At 50.9% G+C, this 14,200-nt stretch overlaps 1 protein-coding gene across 1 annotated transcript; it reads right to left on the bottom strand.

The window, feature by feature from the left end:
- Positions 1–1,647: 1,647 nt before the first annotated feature.
- On the bottom strand, positions 1,648–2,004 carry LOC108555378 (uncharacterized). The gene has a single exon (XM_017911005.1). It carries the CDS (start codon positions 2,002–2,004, stop codon positions 1,648–1,650), a length of 357 nt encoding a protein of 118 aa, XP_017766494.1.
- Between the last annotated feature and the right edge of the window lie 12,196 nt (positions 2,005–14,200).

The raw sequence follows: 14,200 nt of genomic DNA, 5'->3' as shown, positions 1-14,200 counted from the left end.
CAATGGCAAAACCACATTGCCTCGGTCTTCTCGGGGGAGATACTCAGCCCCATCCGCTGGTTGCTATTCGCCATGGGGGCCACGCCGCTTTCCGCGGGCAACGTGGCCTCCTCCAAACTCGACCCGGCCGCCATCATCAGCGTGTCGTCATCGTAACACGTCAGGCTCAGGCCGCGGGGGAGTGAAGTGCGCGACACGGCGTCGTACGCGAGGTCCGAGGGAATCAGCCTGAGTATCGATCCCTGTGGAACCCCGCGGTTCGTCGCACGCACGACGGTCGTGTATCGTCCGGGATACTCGATCGAGCGCTCCGCCAAGTAGTCGCCGATCACCGCCATCATGTATTGGGGAACCCTGTGGTACAACGGGAAACACCGGGTGGCGGAGCAGGGCTGGCTCTTAAAGGCGTTGGCGATATTCACAACGACCGCCAGCACCACCCCGCTCCGGTCAACGGCAGCCTGCAACAGGGGACCAACGCGCTTAATCGCGTCGATCGCCGATCGACCCCGCCAGAATTCGAACTGGCTGACGCTGAGATGGGGAGCCATGTCCGTTGAATGCTCTCGGAGGCGGGCAGATAGAGCGCGCTCGAAGAGCTTGCCCGCCTCATCGAGCAGGCATATCTGCCGGTATGCCCTCGGAGATTCCGGCGGCTTCCCTGGTTACGGGATCAGCACGAACCTCGCGCTCTTCCAACAGGCCGGGAAGCAACCTGTCCTGAGGCAGCTGTCGAACAGCCTGTGATGCCGTTCGGTACGGGGGTGGTGCACCTCGCCCAAATCCTAACGACTGCACCGCCCAACTACTCACGCGAGACCCACAGCCCGTCGGACCATCCGACCATTTCCGATCGTACTGCAACGGTGTGCATCCCATCCTCCGCCGCCACCGGGAAGAGGGTGCCGATCACCCGCCGCATGAGATCGGGATCCATACACTCGGACACGGGGGGCGCCCATGCCCATAACTTCCCCATTACTAATTTATACGGGCGTCCCCACGGTTCACTTTCGAGCGTCGCCTGGTGTTCGTAACATTGCCTAGATTTGCCTCTGCGAATCTCCATCCGGAGATCGCACAGCGCGGACCGCTACTCGCAATAGAGGCGCGCGATGTCCTCGACGGTCACCGCGCGTCGCCGACGTCGCGCACTGGTGTACTGGCGCCGGGCGAGCACGAAGGTTTCCCGGAGCTGCGCGACTTCGACCGACCACCAGTGCACTGCACCCCTCGATGGTGGCTCCATCACCCGCAGTATGCCAACGCCGCACGCGCGCGTCATCGCCTCCATTAGCCGCTCCGCACCTAACCCCGCTTCGTCTTTTTCGAGCCCGACGGCCCCATCCGCCCAGGCGACGACCTGGACGTCCGCGGCGCAGAGGTCGCGGTCGAGGCGCCCGAGCACCCGCCGCGGCACGGCGTCGTGCTTCCCGCTGGGTGGTTCCAGCTCGGTGCGAGGTGTGACGGCAAGCATCATGGAGATGTGGTGGTGGTCGCGAAGCGTTTCCACCTCCACCGCCACCCTCCAGCTGGTGACACGCCGCACAGCTGCCGGCGATCCACGATGGACTTGCCGTTCCAACGGACGCATGTGCTTACGGAACCCCGATTGAGCAACCTGAGATCCAACCACGCGGCCCAATCTTACAGGGCCTCGTCCCGAGCATCTGCTCGCGGGGAACGCCGCGCCACGGAGTGGGCGCTGAGGTCCCCAAGGGCCAGAACCGGACGAGCCATGTGTCCACTAAGGAAACATCCGAGTACGTCCAGGTATCTCTCGCACGAAGAGAGGTCGCGGTTGGGGCAGTCGTAGAAACCCTCCACGGCTAAGGCTTTCCAGGAGACCGCCACGAATGCCTCGCCGCTGTGAAGCGTTGTTGGTGCGGGTGTCCGCTGTAGTCCCATGGCGATGATCGCCACGCAGTCGTCCCGATCCCCAAGCCACACTTCTTGATCGGGGATACGGTACGGCTCTGCGGTAACAGCCAGCCCGACACCCATCTCAACTAGCGTCTGCAGGAGCAGGTCCTGCGAAGCCCGCGAGTGGTTCAAGTTGGCCTGGAGAACCGTGGACGACGTGAAATTTAGGCCGTCCACATGGCCTCCCCCTGGCTCCCTTCGTTCGTGCCAGCTGCGGGCCCGGTGCTCCGCCGGTCGGCAGGCCCATCGCGACAGCGGTCGCGGAGACGGAAATCGCGAACGCAATTTTGGAATTGGCGCTCGCCGGCGCTGAGGCCGACGCGGAGCCAGCAGGCGCCTGGCGAGGCTTATTTTTTCTCTTGCAGCGGAGGTGGCCTCAGCGCTAGAGAGACTCGAGCTCTCTGGTACCCGAACCGCGGCGGCGGCCGCTTAAGAATGGGGATCTGCTTATCGCCGCTCTTCTCCTTGTCGTGACCGGGCATCGCTCCGGTCCTCGCGGCGGTCGCAGGATGCGCGCGAGCGGAGCTCGTCCTCGAGGCGCGGCGCCCGCCTTACCGCCGGCTCCCTTCGGCGCATTCGTGGGCATCCTCGCGGGAAGTTGCGTGGCAGCGGCCGCCTGCCGCTGCGCTCGCTTCTCATGCCTACCGATGACGAGAGCTGATGGCCTCCTCGTCCTTCCCGGCTACGACCGGGGCCGCGACCGGCGCCTTCGCCGGGACGTCAACAGGCCAGCCACGGGAAGCGCCCCCGACAGTGTCCGTCGGGGCCACTGATCCATGCCGCTCGCGCAGGCCGGCGGTGGTGCTCGCTTGCTCCGGCGCTGGGGCAGGCGCATTCCGCCCGGCCGCCACAGGGAGCGTTCGCACGAGCTCCTCGAACTTTGCGTCGATTCGGGGACTGAGCGCCGCGAGGGCATCCTCCAATTTGGCTAGGATGTGTTCGGTTAGGATATATTTGACGTCTGTGCTGCACACTGCTATTCTATGGTCTTCTGCGCTCCTCTGTGCGCCAACAACCCTGCTTGTCCATACGGACGCCAGGAATAGTGCTCGCGGCGCGTTCAGTTGAGTTACGTTATGTTCCGTTAGGCTAGGTTTGATTATGTTTGGTGAGGATTTCTTTGACTTTTGTGCTATACGCTGCTATTCGGTGGACTTCTGCGCTCTACTGCGTTCTAATATGCTCCGATTGGCGCTGGGAGACAAGCAATTGCGATCGTGCGGAACAGATTTTGCTAGGTCACGTTTGTTTAGGTCGTGTTAGGTTTGGTTATGTTGAGATGGCTTCGACTTTGGCGCTATACTCAGCTATTCGGTGGATATCTGCACTCTACTGTGCTCTAGTATATTCTGCTTGTCTCTGGAGAGGCCAAATGTATTGGTCTCCGCAAGCAAGTCCGATATACGTTGCTACCGGTTAGGTTAAGTTTGGTTAGGATGGATATGATGGTTTCGACTTTTGTCCTATGCGCCGCTATTCGGTGGTTTCGTACACTCTTCTGTGCCTTGGTATGCTCTGCTTCGAGCTGGGGATGCCAGCAATAGCGGTCTCAGCACGGCAGGTTGGGTTAGGTTGCGTTTGGTTAGATTACGTTACGTTGTGTAAAGTTAGCATGGCTCGAATTTTGTGCGATACACCGCTATTCGGTTGATTCCTAAGATCTACTGCGATCTAATGTTCCCTGCTTTGGTCTGGGAATGCTTGAAATTGTGGCCGCTGCATGTTAGGTTGTGCTAGTTAACGTTTGCTGGGGTTTGATCGGGATATCGTCGACTTCCGTGCTATACACTAACATTCTATGGACCCTTGCGCTCTACTCTCCTCTAATATGCCCTGCTTGACGATGTGGAGGCCAGCAATAGTGTCCTCGGCAAGTTAGGTGGAGTTAGGATGCGTTTGGCCGCATTACGTTTGGATAGGTTAGATTAGGATAACTTTGACTTTTGTGCTATTCACTGCTATCCGGTGGATTCCTGCGCTCTACGTTACACTATCACACTCTGCTCGTCTATGTGCAGGCCAGTAATACTGGTCTCGACACGTTAGATTTAGGTATTCCACGTTCGCTTTGGGTATGTCAGGTCATGTTGCGATAGGACCTCTTTGACCTTTGTGCAGTACACTGATACTTCGTGACCTTCTGCGCTCTACAGTGCTGTAGTATATTCTGCTCGGCTACCGGGAGGCCAGCAAAAGTGGTCGCGGCACGTTGCATTTGGGTACGCCACGTTCGGTGATGTTAGGTTAGGACATGTTAGGTATGGACGTCTTAGACTTTTATGCTATACACTGCTATTCGGCGAATTCCTGGGCTCCACGTGGCTATAGTTTCCTCTGCATGTTACTGCGGTGCAAGCAATTGTGGTCTCGGCACGTCAGTTTATGCTATGCTTCGTTTGGTTGTGTTACGTTTGCTTGGGTTAGGCTTGGATAGCTTTGACTTTCGTGGTGTACGCTGCTATTCGGTGGAGTTCTGCGCTCTACGGCGCTGAACTATATTCTGGTCGGCTCTGGGGAAGCCAGTAACGGTGGTCGTGGCGCAATATCTTGGTTTAAGTTACGTTTGATAGGTTAGGATACGTTAGCATAGACTTTTGTCCTGCACACCGCTATGCGGTGGTTCCCTGCACTCTACATTGCTCTACTATACTGTGCTCGTCTATGGGCAGGCCAGTAGTTGTAGTCTCGGCACGTTAGATTGAGTTATGTTACGTTCGTTTCGGTTATGTTTGTCTGGGTTAGCATTGCATAGCTATGACTAACGCGGTGTACACTGATTTTGGGTAGATTTCTGCGATCTATTGTGTGCTAGTATGCCCTGCTTGGCTATTGGGAGGCCAGCAATAGCGGTCTCGGCAAGTTAGGTTGAGACAGATTACGTATGGCAGTTACGTTCTCTTAGGTTAGGATAGGGTAGCTTTGCCTTGTACGTCGTGCACAGCCAGTCGGAGGATTTCAGCTCCCTGCATTGCTCTAATATGCTCCGTTTGGCTCTGGGTAGGCCAGAAATTCTAGCCTCGGCACCTTATGTTGAGTTCAGCTACGGTCGGTTAGGTTAGATTAGTGCTGGTAGGCTTTGAATATCTTCCACTTTTGTGCTTTACACTGTAATGCGGCAGGTTACTGCGCTCCACCGTGCTCTTGTACATTCTGCTTAGACCTGGGGATTGTAGCAATAGTGGTCAAGGCACGATAGGTTGCGTTATGCTACCTTCGGTTGTATTACTCGTGGCTATGTTAGGAGAGTGTTACTAGGCATATTGTGCTATATACTGCAATGCGGTGGATGCCTGCGCTCCACATTGCTCGGCTATATACAGCTTGGCTCTCGTGTTGCCAGCAATAGTGTTCGGTGCACACCAATCCATGCCATGTAACGTATGGTTGTGTCACGTTTGGTCCGGTTATGAGAGGATATCTTTCTCTCTTGTGCTATACATTGCTATTCATTGGATTTCTACGCTCTGCTACGCTCCAGCATGCTCTGCTTGTGTCTGAGGAGGCATGCAATAGCGTTCTCGGCAGGATACGTTAGGTTAGGCTACGTTTGGTTGTGTTATGTTAGTTTGTGTTAGGTATGGACACCTTTGACTTTCGCGTTGTACACTGTTAATCGGAGGATTTCTGCGCTCTACTGTCCTCTAGTATGCTATGCGCGTCTCTGAGGAATGCAGCAATATTGGTGTCGACACGTTAGGTTGAGTTAGTTTACGTTTGCTTGTGTCACGCTAGGCTAGCTTAGGGTAGGGTAGCTTTGCCTTTTACGCTATACACTGTTGTTCGTTGGACCTCAGCGCTCTGCATTGGTCTAATATGATCTGCCTGGCTCCGGGTAGGCCATCAATACATGTCTCGGCACGATAGATTACGCTATGCTACGTCTGATTTGGTTACGTTAGTTTGGGTTAAGTTCGGTTAGCTTCGACTTTCGAGGTATACACTGCTATTCGGTGGACTCCTGTGCTCTACATTGATGTACTATACTCTGCTCGACTCTGCGGAGGTGAGCAATTGCGGTAGCGGCACGTCAGGTTCAGTTATGGTACGTTTGGTTAGGTTAGGTTAGGGTAAGATTTGTCAGGATAGCAATGACTTTCGTGCTATACACATTTACTCGGTGGATATCTGTGATCCACTGTGCTCTACTTTACACTGCTGGGCTCTGGGGAGTCCAGCAATAGGGGTCGCTGCACGTTGAGCTGGGTTACGCTACGTTTGGTTAGATTACCTTGACATAGGTTAGTTTCGGGTGGCTATGAATCTTGCGCTATGTACTGCGATTCTGTTGATTCGATAGTTTGAACTAGGTTGCGTTTTGATCTGACTAGGTTAGGTTAAGTTTGCTAGGATAGCTCCTAGCTCGCACTGCGCACTATTACGTGGTGGATTACTGCGCTCTACTTTATCGCGCTTTGCTTTGGGGACGACTGCAGCAGTGGTCACGGCACGTTATGCAGAGGTATGCTACTATACGCTAGGTTATGCTAGGTCTGGTTAGGTCAGGATATCTTCGACTTTTGTGCTATTCACAGCAATGCGGTGCATTTCTGTGCACTACTGTGCTCTAGAACATTCTGCTTGACCCTGTGGCGGCCAGGAGTTGTTGTCTCGTCATGTTAGGTTGAGCCTGGTTACGTTTGCGTATGTTACCTTTGCCTAGGTTAGGATAGGCTACTACGACTTTTGTGCTTTACTCGGCTGTTCGGTGGATTTCTGTGATCTGCTGTGCTCTACTATATTCTGCGTGGCTCTGTGGAGGGCAGTGGCAGTGTTGTCGGAAAGTCATGTTAAGCTATGATACGTTTGGTTAGGTTAGGTTAGGAGAAGTTACGTTGGGATAAATTCCACTTTTGTGCTGTACACCGGTATTCGTTGGATTCTTGCGCCCTGCATTGCTATACAGTACCCTTCCGGGCTCTGGGGTGGCGTGCAATAGCGATTGCGGCACGTTACATTGAGTTATGCTACGATTGGTTAGGGTAGATTAGGTCAGGTTATGCAAGGTTATCCACGGCTCTTGCGCTATACACTGCAATGCGGAAACTTACTGCACACTACTGTGCCCTAGTACATTCTGCTTGGCACTGTGGAGGCCGGCGGGTGAGCTTGGCTACGTTTGCTTATGTTACGTTTGGTCAAGTTAAGTTAGAATTTATAAGACTTTTGTGCCATACTTTGCTATTCGATGCACTTTTGCCCTCCACTGTGCCCTAATATGTCCCGCTAGGCTCTGGAGTGGACAGTATTGGTGGCCTAGGCGCGTTAGTTTGAGTTCGGTTTCGGTTCGTTAGGATAGGTTAGCAAGGCTTGGTTAGGATTCCTTTCACGTTTGGGCTGTACACTGCCATACGGTGGATTCCTGCGCTCTACGTTGCTCTACTATACTCTGCTCGACTCTGAGGAGATGAGTGTTAGTGGTCGTGGCACGATAGGTTGTGTTATGTTACGTTTCGATAAACCAGGTTAGGCTAAGTTTGGTCAGGGTAGCTATGACCTTCGTGACATACATTGCAATTCGCTGGAATTCGGTGACCTACTGTGCTCCATTACATTCTGCTTGGCTCACGGGAGGCCGGAAGCTGTTGTCGCGGCACGTGATGTTGAGTTATGCTACGTTTGGCTTTATTACGTTCACTTGGTTTCAGTTTGGGAAGGAATGGCATTTGCGCTTTACACAGCTATTCAGTGGTTTTCTGCTATCTAGTGTGTTCTAATATTTTCCGCTTGGCTCTGGGAGGTTCAGCAATATTGGTCTCGTCACTCTATATTGTATTACACTATGTTTCGGTAGGTTAGGTTATGTAAGCAGAGGTAAGGAGCTGTTCGACTTTTGTGCTGTACAGTGCAGTGCGTTTGTTTTCTGCCCTCTGCTACGCTCTGGTATATTCTACGTGGATCTGAAGAGGCCAGCAATAGTTGTCTCGGCACGTTAGGTTGAGTTATGCTACGTTTTCGTATGCTACGTTTGGTGATGTCAGGATAGGAAAGTTTAGACTTTTGTGCTATGCACTGCGGATCTCTGCGCTCTGCTATGATCTAGTATTTTCTGCTTGGCCCTGTGGAGGCCAGTAATAATGGTCTCGGCGCTTTAGGCTCAAAAATGTTAAGTATGTTCATGATACGTTAGGCCTGGTTAGAATACGATAGCCTGGACTTTTGTGCTATACGCCGCTATACGGTGGGTTTTTGCTTTTTACTGTGTTCTAGTATGTCCTGCTTGGCTCCGGGGAGTCCAGCAATAGTGGTCTCGCCTCGTTAGGTTCAGACATGTTACGTATACTTATGCTACGTTTGGTTAGGCTAGAATACAGTAGCCTTATCTTCTGCGCCATACACTGCTATTCGGAGGATTTCTGCTTTCTACTCTACCCTAACATGCTCTGCTTTCCTCCGGAGAGGCCAGCAATATTGTTCAAGTCTCGTTAGTTTAAGTTATGCTAAGTTAGGTTGTGTTACCTTCGGTGAAGTTAGGAGAGGGTAGCTTAGACTCTTGTGCTGTACATGCCTATCCGCGTATTACAGCGCTTTACTGTGTTCTAATACTTTCTGCGTGGCTCTGTGGTGGCCAGGAAAAGAAGTCTCTTCACGTCAGCTTGAGATAGTTTACGTTTTGTTAGGATAGGCTAAGTTTAGCTCGGTCAGGTTAACTCAGACTTTGGTGCTTCCCACTGCTATTCGGAGTATTTCTGAGCCGCACTGTACTCTACTGCATTATGCTTAGAAATGGGAATGCCACCAATAGTAGCCGCAGCACGTTACGCTGAGGTATGCATCGTTTGGATAGGTTATGTTAGCTTGAGTTTGGTATGGATAGGCATGAATTTCGCGCCATACACTGCGAGTCTATGGATTTCTGCTCCCTACTGTCCTCTAGTAAGTTCTGGTGGACTCTGGGGAAGCCAGGAATAGTGATCTCGGCACATTAGTTTGAGTTATTTTACGTACAGTTAGTTTAGGATAGGACAGGTTGGGTTATGATATCTTCGGCTTTTGTGCTATTAAGTGCATTGCGGTGGGTTCCTGCGCCCTACTGTGCTCTGGTAGATGCAGCTTCTCCTCGCGCAGGCCACCTTTAACGGTCTTGTCATTCTAGGTTGAGTTAGGTTACGTTTGGTTGTGTTACGTTTGGCTAAGTTAAGAGAGGATACTTTGCCTTTTGTACTGTACACCGCTACATGGTTGGTTTCTGCGCTCTCATGAGCTATAATGTGCTCTGCTTAGCTCTTGCCTGACCAGTAATAGTGGTCTCGACACGATATGTGGTGTCATGTTACGGTCCGTTAGGATAGGATAGGAAGGCATGGTTAGGATTTCTTTGACTTTTGTGCCACACGCTGCTCTTCAGTGTATATCTGCGCTATACATTGCTATACTACAGTCCGCCCGACTCTGGGGAGGCGAGCAGCAGTCGTCGCGGCACGATGGTTTACGTTAGGTTAGGTTAGGCTTGGTTATGCTAGGCTAAGTTTGGTTATGTAGCTATGACTTTCGTGCTATACGCTGTCATTCGGTGTATTCCTGTCATCTACTCTGCTCTGTTGTACTCTGCTTAGCTCTGGTGAGGCCAGCAGCAGTGGTCGCGGCATGTTATTTTGAGCTATGGTGCGTTCGGTTCAGTTCGATTAGGATGTCTTCGGCTTTTCTGTTATACACCGTTTTTCAGTGGATTTCTGCGCTGCACTGCGCTCTACTACTTTCTGCTTGGACCTGGGCGGCCAGCAATAGTGGGCGTGGCACGTTGGGTTGAGCTATGTTACGTTTGGTTATGATACGTTAGCTTGAGTTAGGTACGTATTGGTGTGACTTTTGTGCTATGTGCTGCATTTCTATGGACTTCTTCGCCCTGCTGTCCTCTAGAGAGTACCGCTCGACTATGTGGTGGCCAGCAATGGTAGTCGGCGTCCGTTAGTTTGAGCTATGTTACGATCGGTCAAGTTAAGGTAGGATATATTTGGACTGGACAGCTTTGACTCTTGTGCTATACACAGCTATTCGGTAGACTTCTGCGCTCCTGTGCGCTCTAGTATGTTCTGCTTGGCCCTGGGAAGGCCAACAATAGTGGTCTCGACACGCTAAGTTGAGACGGACAAGGTTTGGTCAGGTTAGGATGGGCTAGCCTTGGCTTTCACGCTATACGCCGCTATTCGGCGTTCTTCGGGACTCTCTATTGCTCCAATACGCCCTGCTTGTCTCTGTGGATGCCAGCAATATTATTCACGTCACGTTATGTTTAGTCAGGTTACGCTTGGCTTTTCTACGTTAGGACAGGTTAGGTTAGGATATCTTTGGCCTCTGTGCTAAATGCTTCAAAGCTTTGGATTACTGCGCCCTACTGTGCTATAGCATATTCTGTTGGTTCTCGAGAGGCGAGCAAGGGTGGTCTCGACGCGTTAGGTTTAGCTAAGCTACGTTCCGTTATGTCACGTTTGGCTATGCTAGAATAGTGGAGCTTCGACTATTGTGCTATGCACTGCGATTATATGGACTTCTGCCCTCTACTCTCCTCTGTTCAGACATGTTACGTATACTTATGCTACGTTTGGTTAGGCTAAGCCTGGATATGTTATGATAGGATAGCTGTGACATTTATGCCATACAATGCTATACTTTGAATTTCTGCGCTCTACTGTGCTCCGGTACGTTTTGCTTGACTCTGGGAAGGCCAGCAATTGTCGCCTGGGCACGCAAGTTTGAATCAGGTTACGCATGGCGTGGCTGGGATCGGATATGTTTGGTTAGTATAGCTTCGACACTCGTGCTATACACTGTTATTCGGACGATACCTGTGGACCGCATTACTGTACTGGCATCTGCTTTACTCTGCGGAGGCCAGCAGTAGCGGTCGTGGCAGGTTTGGTGGAGTTACGTTACGCTTTGTTAGGTTAGGTTAGGCTAAGTTTGGTTAGGTTGGCATTGACCTTTGTGCTATACACTGCTATACGGTCTATATCTGCGCTCTGTATTGCTCTACTAGCGTCTGCTTGTCTCTGAGGAGGCAAGCAATTTTGGTCGTTACGCGTTAAATTTAGCTAGGTTACGTTTGGTTTGGTTATGTTTGGTTCAGTTTGGACAGGATGGCTTTTACTTTTGTGCTGTACACTGCTAATCGGTGGATTTCTGGGCTCTGCTGTGCTCTAGTATATTCTGCTTGGCTATGCGGATGCCATCGGTATTGGTCTCGGCACGTTGGACTAAGTTATGTTGCGTTTGGTAATGTTACGTACGGCTTGGTAAGGAAAGGTTAGCTATGACTGTTCTGTTGTACACTGAGTTTCTGTGTACTCCTACGCTCTACATTGCTCTACCACACACGGCTCGACTATCTGAAGGCGAGCAGTAGTGGTCGCTGCACCTTAGGTGCAGTTATGTTACGTTTGGCTCGTTTAGGCTACGTCGTGATAGGTTAGGGTAACTTTGACTTTTGTGCCACAAACTGCTATTCTATGGACTTCTGCGCCCTTCTGCGCGCTACGACAATCTGTTTGACTATGTGGACTCCAGCAGCGCTCCCAGCACGTTAGGTTGTGTTGGGTTACGTTTGGTTACGACCAGATTGTTTAGTTTTGGGGAGGATAACTTTGACTTTAGTCCTGTCGTACGCGATTAGGCGAATCTCTGCGCCATACTGTGCTCGAATATTATCAGCTTGACTTTGGGAATGCCAGCTATAGTGGTCTCGCCAATTTACGTTTAGTCATGTTAAGTTCGGTTAGGTTCCGTTAGGCTAAGATTGGTCGGGATAGCGTTAACTTTTGGGCTGTACGCTGCTATTTCGTGAATCTCTGCCTTCCACTGTGCTCTAGTATGCGCTCCTTGGCACAGGTGAGGGCAGCTACAGTGGCCTCTGCACGTTAGGTTATGTTAGGTTACGTTTGGTTATGTTGCGCTTGGTTATGTTGGGAGAGAATAGCTTTGGCTTTAGTGCTATGGTCTGCAGTTAGTTGGTTTTCTGTCCCCCACATTGCTCTAACGCGTTCAGCTTGTCTCTGGGAAGGCCAGCAATAGTGCTCTCGGCACGCAAAGTTGAGTCACGTTACGATCGGTAAGGTTGGGTTACACTAAGTTTAGTTAGGATAGCATTATCTATTGTTCTGTACACTACATTTTGGACGATTTCTGCGATAGACTGGGCTCTAGTATGTCCTGCTTGGCTCTAGAGAGGGCCGCAATAGTGCTCGCGGCACGTTTGGTTGAGTTATATGACGTTTGGATAAACTACGATTGGCTAGGTTAGGAGAGGATAGTATTGACTTTAGTGGTATAGTCTGCTATTAGGTGGACTTCTGCGCCCTGCACTGCTCTAATATATTCAGCTTGGCTATTTGAAGGCTAGGAATAGTGGTTTCGGCACGTTATGCGGAGTCCGGTTACGTCCGGTTGTGCTTGGTATGGCTAAGTTTGGTTAGAATAGTTGAAACTTTTGTATCGTGCGCTGCTATCATGTGCATTTCTGCGCTCCACTGCGCTCTGGTATGTCCTGCTTAGCTCTGGAGAGGGCAAAAATAGCGCTCTCGGCACGGTAATTTGAGTTGGGCTATGTTTCGATATGTCTTGTTGTTTTGGATAGCTTTGCCTTTTCCGCTATGCACTGCGATTCTAAGGATTTTGCGCTCTACTCTCCCCTAGTATGTTCTGCTCTGCTCCGCGGTGGCCAGCAATAGTGGTCGCATCACGATAGGTTGAGACAGATAACGTACGGTCACGTTAGGTTTGGACAGGTTAGGATAGGGTTGCTCTGACTTTTGTGCTATACACCGCCATACGGCGGAATCCTGCGCTCTACATTCCTCTAATATGCTCTGCTTGGATCTGGGGAGTCCACCAACAGTAGTCTCGGCACCTTATGTTTAGTTAGTCTACGTTCGGTTAGGCTAGGTTAGGACAGGTTAGAATAAGATATCTTCCACTCTTGTGCTACACAAAGAAGTGCGGTGGGCTACTGCGCTCTACTGTGCTGCAGTAAACTCTGCTTGCCCCTGGGGAGCCAAGCAATAGTTTTCTCGGCAATGTTGGCTGAGCTAAGCTACGTTCTGTTATGTTACGTATGGTTACGTTAGGATATGGAAGCTACGACTTTTGTGCTGTTCACTGCGGTTCTATGGACATCTGCGCTCTACTGCCCTCTAATATGTTCTACTTGGCTCTGGTGAGGGCAGCAGTGGTGATCTCGGAGTATTATGCTGTGTTATGTTACGTTTGGTTACGTTACATTTGGTGAGGTTGTGAATGTTAGCTTTCACTTTTGTGCTACACGATGCTACTCGGTGGGTGTCCGGGCTCCACGTTGCTCTACTATACTCTGCTCGGCTCCCGTGATGCTAGCAATTGCTGTCGCGGCACGTTAGATTAAGTTGCAACACGTTCGGTTTATTTGGGTTACGTTGTGTTAGGTTAGGATAGCTTTAACTTTTGTGCTATGCATTCCTTTTCGTTGGATTTCTGCGTTCCACTGGGCTTTAATTTTTTGCTTGTGCCTGGGGAGGCCAGAAATAGTGGTCGTGGCACGTTTGGCTAGTATATGTTACGTTCGGTTAGGATAGGCTCATTAATGTTTGAATGGGATAGCTGTGATTTTTCGCTATACACTGCTATTCGGTCGATTTCAGCCTTCTACATTGCTCTGCTATACTCTGCTTGGCTCTCGTGAGGCCAGTAATAGCGGCCGCAGCACCCCAGGTTGTGTTACGTTACGTTCGGATATGTTATGTTTGGTAAGGTTAGGACAGGATAGCTTTAATTTTTGCGCTATGCATTGCTGTTCGTTGGACTTCTTAGCTCTATTGTGCACTGTTCTGCTTGCGCAAATATAGCCCAAATATCGTGCCACGACTGCTATTCCTAGTCTCCCTGCAATGGAGCATAGTATAGTAGATCTACGTGGAGCGCAGGAATACACCGTATAGCAGTGTTTAGCACAAAAGTCAAAGTTATCCTATACCAACATAACCAAACCTGGCATAACCAATCTTAGACTATCTCAATCTAACGCGCAGCGGCCACCATTTCTAGCCTCCCCAGAGCAAAACAGAGAATATTAGATCTCAGTGGAGAGGAGAAACCCACCGAGTAGCATCGTGTAGCACAAAAGCGAAAGCTAACATTCACAACCTCACCAAACGTAACGTAACCAAACGTGACTTGACTCATCCTAACGTGCCGAGACCACAATTTCTGCCCTCCCCACAGCCAAGCAATACATTATAGAGGAGAGCAGTGCGCAGAAATGCATAGATAGTATAATAGTCGAGGCTACAGTATCCTACCACGACCACACATA

This window comes from Eufriesea mexicana, unplaced genomic scaffold (genome assembly GCF_001483705.2).
Source record: "Eufriesea mexicana isolate 0111107269 unplaced genomic scaffold, ASM148370v2 scaffold177, whole genome shotgun sequence".
NCBI lineage: Eukaryota > Metazoa > Arthropoda > Insecta > Hymenoptera > Apidae > Eufriesea > Eufriesea mexicana.
This window is presented reverse-complemented; position numbering and strand designations above follow the sequence as displayed.